Here is a 25298-nt window from a genome sequence, read left to right as displayed (position 1 = left end):
CACAAAAATTAAGCACATGTGCTTCTTCTGCCTATTTAAGCGTCGGTGTTAACTCTGTTTCGCGGGTTCTACTGATATGTGACGGTCCGCGATTGGTTCGTTTTTAATTTCTTTTTTTGAAATCAGAGAAGAAAAAAAAATTAAGCACCTCAAATAGAGTGCTAGGATTAATGGTGCTCTTAGTGACCAATTTTTTATTTGTTTATTATTAGATAAAATGGTTTAGTTTCGTTCAGATTGTTTAAACCGTTAGATTCGATCAAATTTTTTTCTCTGGGCGCTTAAACTTTCCTTTTTTTGAGTAACTCAGAAAAGGAAATTATTAACTCGAATTTCCTTTTTTCCGTGTCTGTGTTAGTCACCGACGTAACTGAACCCAAATCTACAAAAGACTCATATCTCTTCTCCTTAGCTCCACTTCCTTCTATTTTGCTCTCTTCCACTATTTTCTTTTACGTTTTTCTCCATTGCGATTCAAACCCTAAAATTTCTTTTCAGAGCGATTATTTCTCGAAACCCTAGAAAATCAACTCCGATTGAAAAGATGCAGTCAAACGAAGAATTCGTGAAGTTTCTTGGAGAAGGCGCTTACGGTTACGTTAACCTAGTCCGCTACACTAACCCCGACGACGGCTCTTCGTTTCTCTCCGCCGTCAAAAATTCTTACGACGCAGACTACGACACTCTCCAAAAAGAGTTAGAGATTCTTCTCAAACTCAGGGGATGTCCCAGGATCGTTACATGTTTCGGTCACTCTCTTCGTCAAGGTCTCAGCAATTACGGTAACAAAGTCCACAAGCTTCAACTCGAGTACGCTTCCGAAGGTAGTTTAAACGCTTTCATGGACCATTACGCCGACAGAAAGTTGCCGGAGCCGTTGGTAAAAGATTTCACGCGAATGATTCTCGAAGGTTTGGTCTCGATTCACGACCATGGTTATGTTCACTGCGACATCAAACCAGACAACTTACTTGTCTTCCCTTCGAGACAAGATTCGTTCGAGCTCAAGATTTCTGACTTCGGCAACACGTTAGAGGTGGGAGAGGTTCCTAAATTCTGGGAAAGCGAGTTCCCGTGGGTGGGGACTCCTATCTACATGCCGCCTGAGTCTGTCCGTGACGGCTTCGCCAACAAAGGAATAGATTTGTGGTCGGTGGGGTGTTTGGTACTGGAGATGTACACGGGCGTGATTCCTTGGGAAGGTGTTAATATCAATCTTCTAGCGACTCGTCTTCGTTGTGGTAAAGCTCCTGAGATCCCTGAGAGTTTGCCTTCTGATGCAAAGGCTTTTATTGAAACGTGTTTCTCAAGGAATCCTGAGGAGAGAGGAAGCGCGCGTGAGTTGTTGCTTCATCCCTTCTTGCCTCGTCCACAAGTTGAAGAAGAAGCAGAGGACAAGAAGACAAGTAACTCGTTTCTGTTGAAGCTGTTCAAGTTGAGAATCAGACGAACAAGTTCCAACAAGAAACCAACGGCGGATGTTGTTGCTGTTTCAGACAAAAAGCCTCTGAAGTTCAGGTTTTTCCCGACAAAGACCACACAGTTTAAGAGAACTCTGAACAAAGTCTTGAGGTTGAAGAAATCGACAGACTTCAATTTAGTGTCTGTCCATTAAGTTTTAGTCTGTAGTTATCTGATGATTAACTTTTGTCTGTAGCTTTCTGTTGATTAAGGTTTAGTAAGTACTTTCTCTTGATTAGTTTGTAGATCAAGATTTCATGTACCTATAGTCTCATGTTAACAAAGTAGTTCTTTTCTCAGCAAAATCTCAATCTTTTTTACTGTGGTTAGCACTCCAAAAACCATCTTCTTAACTCTAAGAATCCTAATACGCCTGAAAAGAGGACGTTAAATCTGAACAAGCTTTACAACCTAACAACACAGTTCCCTTATTCAAAAACTTATCTACTATATGGGTTGCTCTGTTGATATAGAGCCGTGGACGGTGAAGCAAGCTGTTTTTATCAAATGTTATTCAAACTGTTTTCTAAAAGTGGAAATAGATTTCGTTGCTCCTGAAAGCGTAGGGGTATGTCTTAGGCTATCAGAAGAGTTCCTGCGGCTACCAGAAGACCACAGATTCAACAAAGATTAGTACTTAGAGAACCATTATGACAAGTGAATCACTTGAGAATCATTGCCTTTCATTCTGAACAGCTACAGATGTAACTAGCGTTCCACAAGCTGTAATGTTAAGCCTGAGGCATTATCATTACAGCTTTAAACAGAACACATAGCTACTAAACTCCCATTAAAACAAAAGCATTACTAAACTAGGCAACACAAAAGCTTTCTATGTCTCGTCTCGGAACATAAAAGACATGGGAAGAGACTTTGAAATTGTTATCTAGCCAATCAATCATCACTCCTCGAATCAAAAGCCATGTGACAAAGAGAGATGTTTCATCAGAAATAAATAACAAAGCAGAAAGAGTGCATCAGACTATACACTTATCATTTGATTTTGTGTGAAATCTTACCATCAAATATGCAAGATATCAACAGACGACTGAAATATAAGTCATCTAGATCGTAAACATAACTCCTAAACTTAATTAACTAACTAAACATTTCATAAAATCAAATTAAACTTCAAAGTGTTTACTATACACAAAAATAAATACATATAGGTAAAAAATTAATTTTTCCAAAATCTAACCCTAAAAATACATACAATACTACAACCCAGATGTTGTCAAACCCTAGATCAAAGAATATCATAATTAACTACCTACACTCATCTATGTTGAAAACAATTCAGTTTTGTTATATTTTAATTTATATCATTTAAAACTGTTTATAGTTACATGATTTTAATTTTTCGCTTATCAAAATATTTTTTTTTAAATTATAAATTATTTTTAAGATCAGCTACATCAGAAGACTTACTTTGAAGTCGTCCAGACGACTTCCAACATCTTAGACGACTCAGACGACGTACTAGGGCTATATTCGTAAAAATGGCTTCTGTTTTTTTGTTTGGTCACAAGGGGCTGTGCTGTAATTTCACAAGGCTTTTAGATTAGTTTTGCATTTGATTCAAGTTTGGATATAGGTTTGGGGTTAAAATCAAGTTGTAGATTAGTTTTGACAAATTTCCCAATAAACTAAATCACTTCATAAATAATAGTATAGATCATAACTTCACTTATTTTAACCAAAATTTCAACCGTCAGAACCATAAAATTGAGTTGTTCAACTAAAACAGCAGAAATCAAGATTTATCAACAAACGGTAAAATCCTGTTTTATGTAATTAATTAAGTATCATAATATTAAATATTTGGTTAAATTGAAATATAAAATACAGTAGTTTTTGTTACAAATATAGTTTTAAAAATATTTCTTTAAATAATATAATCAATTTATTATTAATAATATTAATTATGTGTTTAGTCTTTAACTAATAGCATTCAAATGCTAGAAATATTATGATAAATAGTAAAAACAAACAACTTAACATCATGATGTTCTAGTCAAAATAAATACTAACTAGTTAATTATCCGTACCTTGTGCGGACTAATAATATATATATACTTAACAATTTTTAGTTTTAATGTTTATTTTATTAAGAAGTTAAATTTTTAAATTAGGTACAAAATTTAAATTACCTTTATAATATGAAACTATGATATTCATATTGGTAATTAATATATTAAATTTACTCTTTTGTTTCATAGTTGTATTTATGGGATATAGATGTTGGATCAAAATCTTATAGTAATAATAATTTTAGGAAACTTCGATTTGAAGTTAAAATTTATATATATATATATATATATATATATATATATATATATATATACTTAATTTATTTGTGGACTGAAAAGAAAAAAGTTATAAACAATCACAACATAATATTATTCATGATATTTAAAACTAAATATAAGATAAACGTAATTTTGATATTATTGGTTGATATTGTTAATATCAATGGTTAATATCTATTTATTAATTAAATATTCTAAATATCTTGATAAGTATATATATATATATATATATATATATTAAAATATCTATTTTTAAATAACAGTATATATATAGATATATATATAGATATATATATATATATCAGTTGCATAAGTTAATGTTTATTGATTATCATAAATATCATTATATTTATTAAATAAAATTTAAATAATAATATTAATTAAATTAATAATTTATCCTAAAATAATGGAGAAGATGACAAGTAAGCAAATTCACTTCTCAGATAATAATATATATAATTATTTATTAATTAAATGTTCTAAATATCTTGATAAGAATATAAATTAAAATATATATGTTAAATAATATTATATATATATAAGTTGAATAATTTAACGTTTATTGATTATCATTATATTTATTAAATAAAATTTTAAATAACTATATAAATTAAATTAATGATTTATCCTAAAATATATTTATTTATTTAGTTCAATGTTCTAAATATCTTGATAAGTATATATATTACAATATATCTTTTTAAATAACAGTATATATATATCATTTGAATAATTTAATGTTTATTGATTATTTTATATATCATTATATTTATTAAATAATTTTAAAATAATTATATTAATTAATAAATGATTTATCCTAAAATTATAGGGTCTGACTGGTGACCATTATGGAAACAAGATGATTGAATAAAAAATAAATGTAGAAGAATAAAATAGCAGGAATGAAAAGGAACATGTGTTTCTTTTCAAGTTTTAGAAAGAATGATTTTCTTCTTTATTTATCTACAGAAAAATGAATGAAAGCGAATGAGAGGAAAAAGTTATTTCTTGTGAATAATGATGTTTTTAGAAACGTTATGAAATGCATTGTTCCTAATCCTCGTCATTCCTCGGTCACTAGTCATATAGAGAATATGATAAGTAACGAAATTCACTTCTCAAATAATAATATAGATATAGATTACAAAAAAAAAATTATATTCATACACAACAACGAACACAACTTCAATCTATATGCTACTTGAAATCTGAAGCATATTTATCTTTCACGAACGGACAAGTGTCCAGGGCTGGAATCCATAGTTTGACAAATTGAAAATATTAATTCTCAATAGGAAAACAGATGATTAGAAATATGTATCGTGTGTTGGACATATTTTCACGACAAAACCAGGGAGAGAGAGAGAGAAAAAAATGGATTATCAGGAGATCTCTCCACGTGGTTGTATGTAGTAATTCTTTAATCTAGCAACGCAAGTAGTGACTTTAATCATGATTACTTCAGCAAAACATAAAAATTAATAAAATAGATTATTGCCATGTTTCAGTCCATCAAACAAGGCAGATTTGTTGGATGATATCTCAACACAATGCTAATAAGCAAACTTTATACTATACATATTTTAAGTTTCTTAATTTAGCTAAAACGAGCAATACAAGTGCAACAGTCCACGAGACAAGCTTATTTTAACTATTAATTTATAATGTTTACTGATACGCTTACGTACTTCTAGATTGCTTATATATGAGCTTTCTTGTTTGATTAAAGTTCTAGTCGAATCTGTCTGCATGTGTCTCAGCGCTTATTCAAATGATATTTATTACACGTTAATCTCCTAACTGCTTTTAATGAAAACATTGAGAATTTTGAACAATGTGTACTAAAAACACAAAGTATAGGTCTGAGAGTTCATAACATATTTGTGTATAAATATGTGATATAAATGTATTATGTATATACCAATATATACATGAACTTTCATTATTGTGTTCAGAAATTTTTCCAATTATAAAGTAGATTTAAATTAATAGTAAACCCTTTCTAAAAAAGTAGATTTAAAATCAAGATTTTTATAGTAATATCTTTATAGATATTTTTTTAGATGAACTGAAATATCTTTATAGATATCTGTACAGAAAGTGGGAACGTGTTATATGTTAGATGAACTGAAATATCTTTATAGATATTTTTTGGCCTTTATACTGCAAATAAATAAATAATCGAGTCACCATGCCACCACATACATCAAAGTCAACGGAATCTTTTGCTAACGTTTCAAAACCTACCATATCAAGATAATAATAAGTTAATTACGTATCGAGTACAGATGCAGTGAACATAAGACGATAACTTTTTTTGCTATTTTGGTATGCTAGCGTTTAAACTATATTCTCTTTCCTTTGAACAAATTTTTTTTTGGGAAAAAACTATATTTTTTTCCTAAAAAAAACTATAGATTCGCGACTGAGTGCAAATTTTATACTAATCTACTTTTTCAGTAGCACTAGGGATTACTCCGCGCTACGCACAGAACTATATTAATTTTCAAACTTTAATTATCTAACTATTTTATTGTTTTATAGCAAATGGTAATATTAAAATATATTTTTAATATATTATTTACATATTATTTATTTTATTTAACATTTTTCAGATAGATAGTTTATATACATTTTCTATTTCTTATATTGTATATTTACTTATACTAATATTACGCTAGATATTAAATGTAACATTCTTATTTCTTATATTGTACATTTAATTATTGTTTAGTTTTTTATTATTATATTGTATATTTATTTATTCTAATATTGTTTTATTTTATATTAAATAACAATATTGAGATAATATTTTAACGTAATATTTGTATTTCTTCTACTGCATATTTACTTATTATTTACTTTTTTTCTTATATTGCATATTTATTTATTCTAATATTATGATATATGTTTAATGTAATATTTATATTTTTAAATTGTATATTTACTGATTATTTATTTTAGTATAAAAATTTAAGATAGATTTTTAATTTAGTTTTTCTATTTCTTATATTGTATATTTATTATTTTTTTCTTATATTTTATATTTACTTATTCTAATTTTCTTGCTTTTGAATTAAATGATAATATTACGATAGATGTTTAATGTAATATTTATATTTCTTATATTGTATATTTACTTATTATTTATTTTTATATCATACATTTACTTATAAAAATATTTGAAAATAATAAAATGTAAAAGTATACATTTTTCAGATAGTTTTTTAATGTAGTTTTTTTAATTTATATATTGTATATTTACTTATTATTTATTGTTTTTTTATAAAGGGCTTTATTATTTATTGTTTCTTATATTGTATATTTACTTAATCTAATTTTATTACTTTTATATTAAATGGTAATATAAAGATAAATGTTTAACGTAATATTTCTATTTCTATACTGTATATTTATTTATTATTAATTATAGTATACAATTTTCACATAGATGTTTAATGTAGTTTTTTATTTCTTATATTGTATATTTATTTATTTTAATATTATGATAGACGTTTAATGTGATATTTCTATTTATTATATTGTTTTTTATAAACATTTTTCAGATAGATATTTAATTTAGTTTTTCCATTTTTATATTTTATATTTAATTTTTTTTCTTATATTGTAAATATACATATTCTAATTTTCTTGATTTTATATTGATTTTCAAATGTTATATTATTTATTCTAATTTTCTACCTTTTATATCAAACGATAATATTATAATAGTCAATGAAATTAATATTTACTTATTAGTTATTTTTATACATTTTGCAGATATAATTTTAATAAAAAATTTCTATTTCTTATATTATATATTTATTTATTTGTTTCAATATTGTATTTTTTTTTTGACAGCAAGAACATTTACAGACTCATATAGACTCCGTAAAAATTTTAAATATTGTATATTTACTAATTTTAATATTACGCTAGATGTTTATTATAATATTTATATTTCTTATATTGTATATTTATTTATTGTTTACTTTTCTTATATTGTATATTTACTTATTCTTATTTTTTTTTATTAAATAATAATATTAAGATAGATTTAATGTAATATTTATATTTCTTATATTGAATATTTACTTATTATATATTTTTATTTTCCTGAAATCAAATGATAATATTACGATAGAAGTTTTATGTAATATTTCTGTTTCTGATTTATATATTAACTTATTATTTTTATTTTTTATATTTATTTATTATCTATTTTTAATACCACATGGGTTCTTTTGAAAAATAGATTTTTATATTTATGTGGACGGTCTACGGAAAATACTTAGTTTTCAATATGAAAATAGATAATTAATTATAGAATGATAAGTTCTTATAAATTTAACAATTTCATTAAAAAAAACTAATGCAATGTTTACAATTAAAAGATAATTCTTTAACATTATTTTGGATTCCTATTATTGATAGATTAATTTATACCAACTTTACTTTGACTAATGTAGTATTTACATTTTCTATATTGTATATTACTTTTTAATGTAGTATTTTCATTTTTTAAATTGTGTACTTAATTATTATTAGTTTTTGTATATTATATATTTACATATTTAAATGCATATTTACATGTAATTAATTTTAACATTTTAAGAATTATGTCTAATGTAGTATTTCCATTTTTTATTTATTTTTATTTACATTTTAAGATAGATGTTTAATGTTTAACGTATTTTTTCTATTTTTATATTATGTATTTACTTATCAATATTATTTTTGTATATTATATATTTACATCATATATATATTTTACATTTTAAGATAAATGTTTAAGGCTTCATGTACTTTTTCTATTTTTTAGTTGTGTATTTACATTTTAAGATAAATTTTTAAAGCTTAATGTACTTTTATATTTTTATATTATGTGTTTACTTATTAAAATTGTGTATTTACTTATTATTGTACATATAATTTGTATATTATATATTTATGCATTTAAATGTATATTTACTTATATTTTCGTATGTACGTACTTATTATTACTTTTTTTTATATTATATAATTACATATTTAAATGTATATTTAGATGTCTAATGTAATATTTTTATTCCTTATTTTTTTATTTACAATTTAAGATAGATGTTTAGTGCTTAATGTATTTTTTTCATTTTTTATATTATGTATTTACTTATTAATATTATTTTAGTATATTATATGTTTAATTAATATCAATATTTTACATTTTAAGATAGATGTTTAAGGTTTAATATACCTTTTCAATTTTTTTTTTAATTCTGTATTTACATTTTAAGATAAATTTTTAATGCTTAATATATTTTTTATATTTTTTATTATGTATTTACAGATTAATATTATTTTTGTATATTATATATATTTTTAAATTGTGTTTTACTTATTATTTTATATATAATTTGTATATTATATATTTACATATTCAAATGTATATTTAATTATATTTTCGTATGATTTAATCTATATATGGTAATAAATGTAGTATGAAAATATGATTTAAATTAATAAGATTATAATAGTAGTCATGGCACGTGTTTTTTTTTCGAAGAGGGATTAATCCGCGCTACGAGCTGAATTATATTGATCTTCAAATGTTAATTATCTAACTATTCTTATTGTTTTATATTTAATGGTAATACTAAAATATATTTTAATGTATTATTTACTTATTATTTATTTTATTTAATATTTTTCAGATAGATAGTTAATATATTTTTTTCTACTTCTTATATTATATGTTTTTTTATTTCTTCTATATTGTATATTTACTTAATACTAATATTACGCTAGATATTTAATGTAATATTCGTATTCTAATATTGTACATTTAATTATTTTTTAGTTTTTTATTATATTTTATATTTGTTTATTCTAATATTTTTTCTTTTATATTAAATAACAATATTAAGATAAATTTTAACGTAATATTTGTATTTCTTCTGCTGCATATTTACTTATTATTATTTTTTCTTAAATTGCATATTTACTTATTCTAATATTATGATGAATGTTTAATGTAATGTTTAATGTAATATTTATATTTTTATATTGTATATTTACTGATTATTTATTTTATTGTAAAATCTTTAGATAGATGTTTAATTTAGTTTTTATATTTTTTATATTGTATATTTACTTATTGTTTATTTTTTTTATTTGCTTATTCTAATTTTATTTTTTTTATATTAAATGCTAATATTATGAAAAATGTTGAATGTAATATTTCTATTTCTTATATTGTATATTTACTTATTATTTATTTTTATATTATACATTTATAAAAATATTTGGAAATAATTAAAATGTAAAAGTATACATTTTCAGATAGATGTTTAATGTAGTTTTTCCATTTTTTCTTTTGTATATTTACTTATTATTTATTGTTTTTTTATAAAGGGCTTTATTATTTATTGTTTCTTATATTGTATGTTTTCTAACGATCGTCGATGACTACTCAAGAACAGTTTGGTTATATCTTCTTCCGGACAAGAAAGAAGTTTCACTTCGACTTTGCGATTTCATAGCACTGGTCAAACGACAATACAATCGAGAAGTTAAAATCCTCCGGAGTGACAATGGTACAGAATTCATGTGTTTTACCAAGTTTTTCCACAAAAACGGTATCATATGTGAAACATCATGTGTCGCAACACCACAGCAAAACATATGTGTAGAAAGAAAACATCATCATATCCTGAATGTGGCTCGGGCTCTACGATTCCAATCTGGATTACCAATCGAGTTTTGGTCTGAATGTGCACTGACCGCATGCTTCCTCATAAACCGAACTCCATCAAAGCTTTTAAACGAAAAGACACCGTTTGAACTACTATATGATCACCCACCATCCCTAGAGCAGCTCCGCGTTTACGAATATTTGTGCTATGCACACAACTTGGAGACTCATGGTGATAAATTTGCGTCTCGGAGCAGGAAATGTGTGTTCCTTGGATATCCGTATGGCAAGAAAGGATGGCGGCTTTATGATCTTGAGAAAGAAGTAGTATTTACCTCTCATGACGTGTTGTTCCAAGAAGACGTTTTCCCTTAATTGGACAAAACACCAACGCTTGATACGACACCATCGACAGTTGCTCCTACAATGGTTGTCATCGACGATAGCCATCCGATAAATACATCACCTGCTCCGACAGCTGTTGATCTTGCAACACAAACAACACGCCTACCGACATCACTTTGACTACTACACCTGACACTGTGATAGATCAGCCAGAAACTGATCAACCCCTTGAAACAAGTAGTTCTGAAACTACCGATAACACGTTGGGACGTGGACTACGATCAAAGAAACAACCTGCTCATCATCATCATCGTCCTCAGATTTCAAAGACTATCTATGCACATGATTTTATATGAAAGATCTTGGCTTCCTGAAATACTTTATAGGCCTCGAAGTTACTCGGAGTCCTGCCGGTTTCTATGTGTGTCAACGAAAGTGTTGCACCGAGGTTGTAACAGAATTGGGGATGTTAGGATGCAAACCATCCGGTTTCCCAATTGATCAGAAACATCATCTTTCCGCAGCTGATGGTGCTCTCTTACCTGATCCCGGCCGATACCGACGACTTTTGGGCTGCCTGGTATACCTTGCTGCGACTCGACCAGACCTGTCTTATTCGATCTACATTCTTACGCAGTTCATGCAGCAACCACGACAAGAGCACTGGGACGCGGCTATCCATGTCATCCGATACTTGAAAGGCACACTTGGTCAAGCCATAATGTTATGTGCTTCCTGTCCGACTCATGTAATAGGCTAGTCCGACTCTGACTGGTCTGGCTGTCCAACAACTCGACGTTCTCTAACATGTTGGATTGTTCAGACTGGAAGTTCTGTTATCTCATGGAAACTACAAAAACAAGATACGGTGTCCTTATCCTCGACTGAAGCAGAGTACCATGCAATGACTAAAGTTCTCAAAGAACTATTATGGATCAAGGGCCTGTTACGTGACTTTGGCATTCCTCATAGCAAGCCCATGACTCTCCGCTGTGACAACAAATCGGCCTTATATCTCAGTGTGAATCCAGTCTTTCACGAACGAACAAAACACATAGAATCTGAATGTCATTTCATACGCGACTTCATCATCAATGGCACGATCTCGACCTTACATGTCTCTTCTGCGGATCAGTTGGCTGACATACTCACGAAGGCATTAGGGAGAAAGGAATTCAAAATCTTTCTCTACAAGTTGGGCATTCTAGACTTGTATGCTCCAACTAGGGGAGGGGCGGGGGGTATTACGAGATATTATCCATATCCGACTTAGTTTAGAATTATCTAATTAGCTTATCATTATCTTATGACGGTTTATGTACTTTCCTATTCTCGATAGCTGTAGGAGAATCTTGTATATATAAATAGAGGCCTTGAGGTCCGATGAATAACACGAAACGATTTACGATTTTAAGACTGCTCATTAGTCTTTTTCAAAATGAAAACATGTACATTATTAATTTTATTTATCATACACATATTTATCAGACGGTTATTTTGTCTTGAACACAAAATCAAACGCGAGTGTGACAGAGTTAGTTTATACGAGTGTATTACTATTTCTTCTTAATGATGTTTGTATTGCTCTAAACTTTTTATCTCGAAAGATGTGAGTCAGCCAGTAGCTACTAATGTGTGTTGTGCTCCCGTCGTTGGCGTGTTGAGCCCGAAGGAGTTGCATTTTTGGCGAGGTTGTCTATAGACTTTTCACAGCAGTTTCGACTGGCTCTCTCTCATCAGCTACTTTCTACCCGGCGTCTGGTCCTAAGGAATCCAAGACCAGAAGTAAGTCTAAAAAACAGGCAGCCTATCCGAGGATTTGAATCCAGGTTGGGCGTAGAGAACTATAGCCTTCAGACGCAGCCACTAGACCAAGGAAAATTATTGATCATTTGTGGCCGGAAGCTATTGCTTCCTTGGCTGGTCCATGGGCCAGCTCTGCCCGGCATCCTCTAGATTCATAATATTTTTATTTTTGAAAATTTATAGATGTTTTCCAGTTATAATCTAACCTATTAATTTATGATTCTATTTCTATCTAATATTAACAAGTCATAGTAGAACCATTTAAAGAATAAGTTAATAAGACATATTTGATTATTTACATTAATAATAAGCCAACTATAAATTTGATTTTTATTTTTTCATTATAACAAAATCTGTTGAGAAAAAGTCTAACAAAATCTTACTAAAAATATACATATTTTATAAAATAGCACATTAATTAATTTTGCAATTAATAATATAATATTATTATAAATCAGTGTTAATTAAAATTTTATTCTACAACAAGAAAATAAAAATTATACACTATTTTTTATAAATTTTATAATTATATTCTGTATTATCTAAAAGTAGAAGTAATTTTGAATTAAATATGTAAATTAACAAAAAAAAAATTTTTTATTAAATAAATTATCACTCATCATTAAAATGAGTTAAAATTCAGAAACTATATAATATTTTTATACAATAACAAATTTATTAACATAAGTAAAAAATTTATATCTACAATTATATATTATCTTTTTATTTATTTTGAAATTGACAACAATATATTTTTAAAAAAAATTTATATAAAAATATAATAGTATATAATAACCTTTAGTTTATATCCTATTTCAAAACTATGCCAAAATTTTAATAATTCATTTGAAATATTAATGACAAATGGAATTTTAATTATAAATTTATTGTTTTTTAATTGTAAATTTATTTTTATTTTAATTTAAAAGAAATCAGTTGAGAAAATTTAGAAAATATTACCAACATTAAAATATTTTTATAAGAGAATGTATTAACGTTGTAACAACAACAAATTTAAAATTCATGTAATCTTCCAAACTCAAAAAATAGTTGTGCAGTTTTTAAAAGGTTTTTTGAAAAAAATATTCAATTTTGAAAATCAATATTAAATTCAAAATGATAATATTTCAAAATTTACAAAAGATAAAATCATAGATAATAAAGAATAATTTTTTAAAATGCACCACGAAAAACAAACTATATATGTTGTAAGAATTAAAATAATCTAATATTTTAAAATCTTAATTAAAAAGGAAAAATTAATATCATAACATTAAAAAAATATCCTATAACAAAAAAATAAACTAAAATATTATGATAGATGCTACTATGTATAAAATTTTCTATAATAATATGGCTATATTATTTAAACAAAATAATGTCTTACTTATAAATCCCGTAAATGCTAAAATGATAAATGTTAAAGTATATTTTTTAAACACAACATGTATATATAAATGATCTTAAAGATATATATTTTCTATAATATATATAAATAAATTTTAAAAATGTATTATATTCAAAATGTATAGATTAAATAGAAAAACATATTTTGAAAGAGGTTCTCTAATTTATTTCAGATTGTTATTTTATTGTACCTAATTTAAAAATATATTTGTAAGTAATAAAAAATTAATATTAAAAAAAATGTATTAAACAAATCATTATATATATTAATAATTCCAAATAAGAAATCTAAACAATAATATTATAGAATTACACAATATATAACACTAAAATAAAAATTATATATTTAAAACATTTGTAATAATATCAAATACATTTATAAAAGAGATGAAAAATATATGCACGGACGTGCGTATCAAACTATGTTTCTTATTACTTGATGTTTTACTCCAATGCACAAAAATTAAGAAAAACTATTTTTTATCAAAAGCATCACTAAATTACAATATAAAATTAGTTTATTTAATTATAAATAAAAATAAGAAAAATCTAATTGGTTACACAGATTTTGATAAAGTTAAAGTTACATAGATTTGTGCAAACTTCATCTATTATGAAACAACAAAACTTCTTTAAAACATCAGATATATTGAAACAGATGGAATATTATATACATGTTTTTAATAGAATTAAAATTGATTTATATAAATTATAATTGCCTCATTAAAATATTAATACTTTTATTAAATAAAATACTAATATTTTATGTTTTAAATATTAGACAAAACCATATAAGATTTAAATTTCAATCTGTAAAATAAAAATGAGATTATGGATATTGTTCTATAAAATTTGAGAAAACACTATATATATATGTACATATATATATATTATTTTTTTCTATTCAAAATGATATACTATTGAAAAAAAATCTTTTATTTTTTATGAAGGATGGTCTTAGGGAAAATGGTTACGAGCTACGATGGTAACTAGAAGTACCCGAAGTAGATTGTACATCGTTTAGTAAATTACGATCTGTCTTTGTAACAATAGCCTGGTTATGTGATGATTAAAGTATTTATACAAGGAATCGTGGTCCAACACGTGTATAGTCCTTTTATCCCATGGCCGACAGGTTTTTTTTTTTTTTTTTTTTTTTTTTGATCAATTTCTTCGGTTTGTTATCTTCCATTCTTTACGGAGTCTTTATGAATCTGTAAATTTTCTTGCTGTCAAAAAAAAAAAAAAAAAGTTATCTTCCATTCTATTTGATGAATTTAGATATTTGTGTTGGTGATTAGTTGGGTAGTAGAAAATCTCCCACGTATATACATTTTTTACATCATGTGTTTTTTCAGTAAGGTTTAAATTAATCATATATAGAACCTATGGATTTGTAAGTTTTTCATTTTATTTTATTTCTAAAACAATATTTTTGGAGGCTGAAATTTTCAGATTAGGAATCATAAAACTACAGTAACAACATCTACAAACTAAATTAGATATTAATTATAGTCTATAGTTACAGTCCATCATTCATCCCACTTAATTCTACAGAACATCATAAAATAATAAATTAATATTTATGTAAAAGTGAACAAATCATAAAATTCTTAATATTTTCTATTTTAAAATTTATAATATATATATTAAGAGGGTTTAGAGGTAAACACAATACTAACATATTTTAAGGTTTTATACTAAGCTTTGTTCCGTCTGGATTAACATTTTATTAATACATATCTACCTAATTTTCAATTTTCATAATTGGTTGAGGAACAGAAATTCATAAATTATATATACAGTTGTACTTGAAAAATAGATATATTTCAGAGCATAATCAATATTTGTTTGTTTTTGGCGACTTTTTAAAAGAAGAAAATATAGATTTAAGAACCTTCAGAGCATAATCAATTTTTTTAAAGAACCTTCAAACCCGACTTGCCCATACTAAGACCACTTTCATGAGCTCACATCACTTGATTAAAGGTAATAGTTTGCAAATTTTTTGGCCGAAATTTCTTAATATCTAAAACAGCTGGAAACATGAACTTTTTTGTTTGCTCTAAAGACCGGCTCTACTGACAATAATATGAACTATATAATCTTATGTTTAAGTAAAAGTTAATCCATTATTTATTGTCATAGTTAAATTACCTAAATTCCAAACCTTCTAATGGGAACATGTATATTGCAAACTAGTATAAAATAGACCATCGACTTCAAGTCTTCAACTACCAACAAAGTCCCAAATAAACACAGATTTATCCAACATACACCTTTTTCTTTTCAAAAATACATATCATATTTACGTCAAAAACGGGAAAATTATTCAAAATTCAGTCGTGTTTGAAACTGAACAAGAGAAAAACCTAATTCAACTTGTTTTACAAAGGAGACAGAAAAGAAAAGTCAAACATGCATCTAGAAGAAAACTTCTCACAACGTGACCAATACCAAATCTTAAGATCAAATATTATAATCAAATTCTCTCTAACGCTTCGAGAAATACTTTTTCTGTGTTTGTTCCCGATTACGTAATGATATAGTATGATGCTGCAAGCCTGCAACGTGTGAAGATGAGGAGCCAACAGCACAGCCACGCACATACCTTGTCTTATTTTATTGGCCAACCAACCGAAAATAAAACAAAGCATTTAGCAAAAAAATAAATAAAACAAAGCCATCTTTTTGTCAACTGATACAAGTCTGATTGGTGGTTTCTTATCGTAGTACTGTTTTTATAATCACCAACCATAAATGCATTTATTATATAGCATACCAAACATAACGTTTTCGTCTTTCTTAAACATCTTCAATCTCATTCTATTTTTCACTTTAAAATAAAATTTAGAATAAAAATGTTCCAATATACTCTATTTTCCATTTTATAATAGAAAAAAATAGATTTACTCCAAATATAGAGTAACTTATTTATTTTTTATTTATCACTTTAATTTTCACTCTAAAATAGAGCACCATTAGAATAGAATTGAACTCTATTATAAAGTTACTCTATTTTGAAGTGGAAAATAGAGTAAACCATTGGAGATAGTCTTATACCGCTATACTTTCACCATAACTTATCTCATTTTTTAAATTTACTATTTTCGGTAATTGAAAATCAAAATTACATTAAACATTTATGCAAAGGTGATCTCACACATTCACATCTCTTGCTGGTGAAAATATCTTCACGCTTGATCAACAAAAATGTACTTGGTAATATTAGTACTTCAGACGTATAAGGTGTTTCGTGAAAAATATACGGATATAACGAACTGTTTTTGTAAACTTGTAAAGAAATATACATCACTTTTTTTTTGGGTCAAACACCACTTTACATATTTAAGCACTTTATTTATCAAACAAACAAAATATATTAGTTTCTATCTTACTTTATACAGAAAATACCGTTTTAATGATTTTGTCTAAATATTTATGTTTTTGTCTGCATACTCTCCAATTAAACTGGCACAACCGGTGTCCCGGTCTTCGACTCACTTCCAACACGTGTCGATCTTACACGTCTTCATTTTTCACACCTTTCTACATACGATTCTCTATATATACCCCAACGCCCCACCCATCTTCTTCTTCATAAAATTAGAAGATTGTTACACCACTATTCACACGCGAACAAACAAAAAAGATCGAAGTTTCTTTTCTATCGAACACAAATAGTTTTCCATTTTTTTGTTATCTCGATAAAGTATGGCTATTCAAGATAACCACAGTCACAACGATCATTACCGGAGGCTCACTTTCGCCTCTTTCTTGAAATCGGATTCCCTCTCCACCGGCGACGAAGCTTACCACACGGACGGAGATCACAACCACAACGATAATAAAGACGCGATTAGCACCAACAGCGATTCTCAGCGGCCAAGCAACGCCTCAACTAGCGATTCACCAATCTACCCACTATCTCCATGGAACCAAACTTACTATCCACCCAACGATAATACGACGGCGTTTTCCTCTACTAATCAGTCACCCTGGAACCAAACTTGTTCTCCGTACCACAAATCGCCTTGGATTTACCAAACCAGAAACAGCGATTTCGAGGATGATCCCGACAACGGTTTGGTCGGTACGATCGTGAGGCAAGAAGGACACGTGTACTCTCTTGCTGCTTCAGGGGATCTCCTCTTCACGGGATCCGATTCCAAGAACGTTCGGGTCTGGAAAGATCTGAAAGATTTATCCGGGTTTAAATCAACAAGCGGGTTTGTTAAAGCGATTGTGATAACCGGAGATAACCGGGTTTTCACCGGTCACCAAGACGGTAAAATCCGGGTTTGGAGAGGCTCGAAGAGAAACCCTGAGAGATACTCAAGGGTCGGAAGCTTACCGACTCTGAAAGAGTTTCTCACCAAATCGGTAAACCCGAAAAACTACGTCGAAACTCGTCGCAAGAAAAACAAACTGAAGATCCGACATTTCGACGCCGTGTCGTGTCTTACCGTAAACGAAGATCTCGGTTTACTATACTCCGGTTCGTGGGACAAGACTCTAAAAGTCTGGAGACTATCAGATTCGAAATGTCTAGAATCGATCGAGGCTCACGACGACGCGGTCAACACGGTGGTCGCCGGGTTTGACGATTTGGTATTCACCGGATCAGCCGACGGAACGTTGAAAGTTTGGAAACGTGAGCTCCAAGGGAAAGAGACCAAGAAGCATGTTTTGGTACACGTGTTGATGAAACAAGAGAGCGCCGTAACGGCGTTAGCCGTTAATTTAAACGACGCTGTGGTTTATTGCGGATCATCTGACGGTTCCGTTAACTTTTGGGAACGGAAAAAATATTTGACTCACGGCGGGACAATTCACGGTCATCGAATGGCGGTGCTATGCCTCACCTCCGCCGGGAGTCTGTTATTGAGCGGCGGAGCTGATAATAATATCTGCCTTTGGAGGAGAAACGGCGACGGATCTCACACGTGTCTTTCTGTTTTGATGGATCACGACGGACCTGTTAAGTGTTTAACGGCGGTGGAAGAAGCACAGGACGATGTCGACGACGGTGATAAGGCAGATCAACGGTGGATAGTGTACAGTGGAAGTTTAGACAAATCGGTGAAAGTGTGGCGCGTGACGGACTACGCGTCTTAATTATTGAACATTAAAGTCAACAGCGCGTAAAGGTGTGAAGCGCGTGATCGAATGTTACGCGGCCCATTCCCATGTGATTGTTGCTCTTTGTCGTAAAGTGGAAATTGATTGGGAGGCAAATAGGTAGATCTTGGTACAAGTGAACAGCCACGTCATGTGAAATTTGTCTTTTCTTCTAAAGTTCGATAAAGTCGTGTCCCCTTTTGTTGTCTAGATTCTTTCTATGTAGTTTGTACATATTTAAATAATGTGTGTAACCAGAAGAAGAAAGAAGGTGGAGAAAGAAAGGAAAGAAAGATTCCGCTATAATTAAAAAATTAGAAAAAAATCTGTTAAACGTATTAAATGTAACTGGCTTGTATTATATTTTTTGGGTCATATGTTTGTATATGGTTGGTTGTCATTGTTGAATGAATTCCACCTTTTCATTTTTATGGTTGTTTTCTTTATTTTATTTTGGAAACTGTAAATATGACACTGCAACTGGAGATTTTGTGATACGTAAGGTGGATATGTTAGTTCAGATTGTTGAAAATGAGGTGACCCTTTTGTGTAAATTGTGATATTTTATTATCGATGATCGATGAATATACGTAACGCAACAGTTAACTAATAAGCTTTTTATATGATTCATGCATCTATATCTAATATCTATTGTTTGTTCTGACTGGATTTTATTGTTCAAGCAGTTGGTTTCTCCTTTAATTAGAAAAATCATGAGATATATGATCCAAGAATCATTTGTATCATATTTGTATCTGATTCTTCTTATTTATTAGCATTTTTTGTATGATAAAAAATCTTGTAAAAATATAAGGAATCTCAGTTTTGATGAATATCTCTCAAATAAATTCGACAATTTCATCCCTGATATTATACATTAAATCTAATTCTTTTTTTTTGCTCACTTTTCGCAAACATCAAATCTTTTTTTTTGAATAATAACATCACATCTTTTCTTCAGAACACACACGAGTGTCAAATACTAACTTCACCAACTCAAAACTGATCCCAAACATGTACAGATTAAATAGATAACAATAGGTCCAAGTTTTCAATTAGAGAAAATTTGGATATACCTTAGCATGACATAAATCCAAGACCACACCAGCTTGGATTGTTGATAACATGAGCTCCGATAGTTTGGGGTTAATACTTCTGCGTTTCTTTTGCTTAAAATAGATTAGTACAACTGTTTGTTAAATGGAATAAGAGACGATATTTAGTCTATATGGCTTAGGTCGTAATAACTTAGGAACAAGCATCGTGGAAGTTAAGTTAAATGATGTGCTTCGTAATGAAACTGCAGTACTAAAGTTCTAGAGAATGTTATGAATAATAAACCATACCTGGTTACTATTTATTATATGAAAATAACGATTATAAGTAGTATTAGGTTAAGATCCGCGCCTTGCGCGGAATGAATGTTATATATATAAATTATTTTATATATTATATGTTTCTAACCTATTTTGAAATAATAAATATATATTGAATAATTAAAAAGTCAGTAACTATTACCTATATAATTAAGTTGATGCGAACATATAAATAAATTTTATTAATCCAAAAGAATATTTTTTTCTATTTGATATAGTATATAATTAAATTTAAATGATAGTAACATATATATATCATATTTTAATATTAATATTTATTAAATAATGCTTTTTGCTCATATTTTTTTATCATTTGTATCTGTTATAGCAAAAAAATTAAATTACTGATAACAAAATTTTCATTGTGGGATTAATAGTTTAAGTAATTTATTATATTTTTAAAAATTAATTTTGTCAATATTTTTTCAAATTTTTTATCAAAATAAAATTGTTCAAAGTAAATTTCAAAATTAAGATATTTATTTATTTTCTTATATGACATATAATTTAATTTAAAATGATATATATATACAACCATATATATATTATTATATTTTATATTTTTAATACTTATTAAATGAGACTTTCAACTTATATGATTTTTTAATTATTTGTATCATGTCATAACAAAATTTTTAAACCATAGATCACAAAATTTGAATGTGAAACTTTTAATGGTTTTAGTAATTTAGACTCGTTTTTAAAAATTCAAAATATAACATTTATAGAATTTTTTTAATTTTTATTAAATGGCTATTATGGTTGTTTAATTTATTTTAATACTTTAAAATTAAACAAATATAATATAAGATACACTTATTTTTATCAAATCTTTATTATTCAAAGTCATTAATTGTCATATATACTTTAGCCATATTAGGTAATTCTGTAATTTTATTTATGGAAATAATGAAGCACATTAATAATGTATTTATGGTTAGTTTAATAAAAAGTTTATTATATATTTAGATGGACCAACCTATTTCTCTAAGGATTCTAAGAATCATTCTAATGATGACATGTGGCTACAAAAAAATGTTGTAATGCTTCTCAAATAATATATAGGGGATTTATAAGTTCATGTTTTCTGTAAATATACTATACAGTATTTTAATGGGAATCTGAACATCCACGGTTACCTATTTATAAATGTACTTGTTTATATTTACGATATAATTATATTAGTAAGGCACCTTACACAACCGACCTTAGCTCAGTTGGTAGAGCGGAAGACTGTAGTGTTCGCAGATAATCTTTAGGTCGCTGGTTCGATTCCGGCAGGTCGGAAATATTTGGTTTTAATGATCTTTAGGGCCCGTGAGAAGAAGAAGCCCAAGAGCTCCTTTTGTTTTTGTTTTTATTTTCCTCATTTTCCTTGGAAAGCCCATAAAATAAAGAGAACAGGCTCATACGTGTATTTAATAACCCAATTCACACTAATCACTAAATACAATCTTTGTTGCCTTGCCTACAAACTGTATGTGTTAGTCCTATTAGAACTGAATTAAATAAAAATTATAATTTGAAGTAATTTGAAGTAAAAATTAGGCGGTATAAAAAATAAATTTATGTGATAGATTTACTGTAGAAATATAAATTATTACTTCACTTAATAATCAAAATAGACTAGAGATAGATAAAATATACTAATTAAAATTAATGAAAGGTACTTAACATTTTATATGTATAATGACAAAACTCCATATAAATTACATATAGTTTTATTTTTTTTGTTACAAACATAACAACTTAAAATCTTAAATTGTAAAAAAATGTTTATATAATTCAAACGGAAATAAGAAACTTTATAAAGCTAACAAATAAATAGTTCTATACAATTGTTAAGAATATTAATTAATTAATAAAATGTATACGTTAGACATGTTCCAAAAAAAAATTAAAATTGCTGAAAAACTAAAAAGAAAACGTGGACAACAATATAAACAATAAAATTTAATTCAAGTTAACTCAAGTTCTAATGCATACAATTTTCCTTGTTGTTGATTTAGTATTTGATTTATAAAATTTACAAGGAAAATAACTCAAAAGTATAACTCAACTCTACACATAATAACTCAACTCAAAAAGTTAAAACTATTACACCAAACAAAAGAGTTAAAACTAATCGACGAGTGATAACATTTTCGATTAATGCCCATATATATAACTCAAATTAAGTCAATGGTAATCATGTACCAATCAAAATTTTAAATCGGAAAATTAAAATAACACTTGATTTGATTTGTTTCTTTTCAATTTGGTAGTAAATTCCTAAATGGATTCATCGTAATTTCCATTTTCTGACTAAGTGGAATCACTCTTTAGTTTCCACTTAGAGTGGATGGAGTGTGACCCAAATCTATCCTCAATAGTTTAATGACTTACTTTCCTTGGGTCCTAATCTAAAGTTAGGTCAATTTATTTATTATTGTTATTTTATATTACACCAAAAGAGGAAAATTTGAATTCTGGAGACACTATCTTATACAATATTAGCACATCAAATCGAATATTTGATCATTTTGTAATATTTATAGAAGACATGTTACATTTTCAAATGGTAGTGCCATAACTAAATTAAACATAGTTAAATAAATCTTCTTCTTTTTCTTGAATCTCATATTTTTGTAACTCTATATTCTAAGAAGTCACACTCGACTTTGCATCTCTAAAACTTCGCGTCAATTATTAAGTGCATGCACGAACCTTTGCATCACTATCCTATAAATATTAAAGTTTATATCTTTTGAAAATCAAAAGTTTAAATAGGAAAAAGAAAAGTGAACCTGTAAATGAATAAGATTACGTTTTGATAACAAAATTTATTGGAGTATTATTCTATGTACCCAAATATCTAACCTATACTAAAAGGGTTATATGAACATCAGGGAGTGTGTCCACGTAGGACAATTAAATCATCCAATCAGAAGATTCGATTTTGACATGTCAAACAAATTCTTACTCTACGTATAATTAACTTGGGCCACTTCAACTAAGCTTAAAAACAATTTCAAGTTACCCATTTTATGAAAAGCCCACAACCCTTTCAACGCTAGATTGTTCGTCGCAGTCGAGCTACGACTCTTGCACGCACCCTTAACGTTCCAAACTGTAAGTTCATCCGTCTGCAAATCGCCTTTACGGTGAATTAATATCTACCCCCTCTAAATCATTCATTCCTGTTCTTTACTCATTTCTTTGTGAGATATGTTATCGTTCCACCTCCCTTTCTTTCTCTTCCTATAATATTCTCTTTGTAAATCTGAATTTCAACCAAAATCTAAAACCTGTGGAAGAAAATAAAGCTATGGCCATGAAATCTGTTCAATCCTCTTGCGAGTCTTCCACTGCTCAATTTTCCGTCAGACATGTGAACATTGAACATTGGTTCTATTTTTTTTTTTTTTGGTCAAACTGAACCTTGGTTCTATAAATTCAGGTTATATATGATGAAGAAATGGAGTCCCGATGGAAATTTCAATGATCCTCGACGTTTGAATCATCACAAACAGACTACGTACTAATCTGTTGTGTTTGTTTCTTAGTGTCATTTGTTGGGTTATGTTTGGCCGCGAGAAAGAACGGGGTTTCTTGGGTGAATAATGCAGCGGTCCAGTCGCACCAGTGAAGAAGTTTGCCTTCAGACCCATCACTTGAATGGATCACTCTTGGAATCGTATCGAAGGAAACGTTGAATGATGGGTTCCTGCATTTCTCTCTTTCCCCTGTCAATATTGATTTTGTTGGTACGATTAGCGTTTTGTGACCAAATTTAGTATTTGCAGTTTGATTGTGGCTGTTAGGGTTGCGGGGCAGAGGAATTGAATCGTACCCGGAGCAATCCGATTAGCCTTTCGTCTTTTCATTATCGGCAAAACAACCTAAAGCGATCAAGGATTTCCAGAAGCAGTCTGCACATTGGACATGATGGTAAACAATTTTTTTTTTCATCTCTATGAGCGTAATACTTAAGTCATGGTGTAAAGGTAAAGATTGGTCTTTGTCATGTTTGTTTTGTGTTTTGTAAGTTTACAAATAGATATAATGTCACAGGCAATTGATGAAACAGTTGGGAAAGGCAAATCTGAAGAAGAAACTGAAGATCCCACTGACCAGGTTAGTTATTGCAATTTCAATCACAAGAACACCTTTCGTTTACACACCTTCCGACTTCTATCAAAAGTCTTCTTGCTACTATGTTAAAGGTCTCTTCTTTTAGTAATACCAATATAAATAAGTTTTTTTTTGTTGTTTCTCTGTGAATGTAACATTGTAAATGTCTCAACTTAGTGTCAAGGTCGGAGAGAGAGTGCTTATACGGGAATCTTGGGGCAAGTGATAACTCTCAACATAGCTGACTTTGTTTACATAATCTTACCAAGTGAGTTTGGTCAGGGGAGATTCCAGTATCATTATGTCAGTGTGTACGGATTGTTCGCATACAAAATGTTAGTCTCTACACAATGAAAGAATAATATTGGAGTCTCCACTGACACCTTTGTGTATGCCATATTGTTCCCCTTTTCACTTGAATCAAATTAGCTAGCTATCAAATTGGTCTCAGCCAAAGAAAAATAAAACAGGGTCCACAGTCGGGTGAAAGGCAAGTGGAGTAAAGGATCAATGGAATTGGCGAAAGAGGATGGAAACCTTCATTATGAGACGGAGAGGTTAGATCCGAAGAACTTTTAAACTGAGATTAAGATCCTTGAGATATATTTAAGAAACAATGTTTGCTAACATAGACACAGACAACAGTGGAACAATCACATATGAAGAACTGAAGTAAGGACTATCCAAATT

General features: G+C 28.5%; 2 protein-coding genes and 1 non-coding gene across 3 annotated transcripts; all 3 read left to right on the top strand.

Moving 5' to 3' along the window:
- The first annotated feature begins 170 nt into the window (after positions 1–170).
- On the top strand, positions 171–1653 carry LOC106443916 (mitogen-activated protein kinase kinase kinase 20-like). The gene has a single exon (XM_013885463.3). The coding sequence runs from the start codon at positions 545–547 to the stop codon at positions 1613–1615; it is 1071 nt and encodes a 356-aa protein (XP_013740917.2). The 5' UTR covers positions 171–544; the 3' UTR covers positions 1616–1653.
- Positions 1654–17603: 15950 nt separating this feature from the next.
- Positions 17604–19550, top strand: LOC106439074 (protein JINGUBANG). Its single transcript, XM_013880425.3, has one exon. It carries the CDS (start codon positions 17713–17715, stop codon positions 19114–19116), a length of 1404 nt encoding a protein of 467 aa, XP_013735879.2. The 5' UTR covers positions 17604–17712; the 3' UTR covers positions 19117–19550.
- Positions 19551–21697: 2147 nt separating this feature from the next.
- TRNAY-GUA lies at positions 21698–21782 on the top strand. Its single transcript is given in 2 exon segments — positions 21698–21734; positions 21747–21782. It is a non-coding gene; the product is annotated as a tRNA-Tyr (tRNA).
- Positions 21783–25298: the final 3516 nt, after the last annotated feature.

This window comes from Brassica napus, chromosome A8 (assembly GCF_020379485.1).
Source record: "Brassica napus cultivar Da-Ae chromosome A8, Da-Ae, whole genome shotgun sequence".
Lineage (NCBI taxonomy): Eukaryota > Viridiplantae > Streptophyta > Magnoliopsida > Brassicales > Brassicaceae > Brassica > Brassica napus.
Note: the sequence above shows the minus strand (reverse complement) of the source record. Positions and strands in the feature narration are given on the sequence as shown.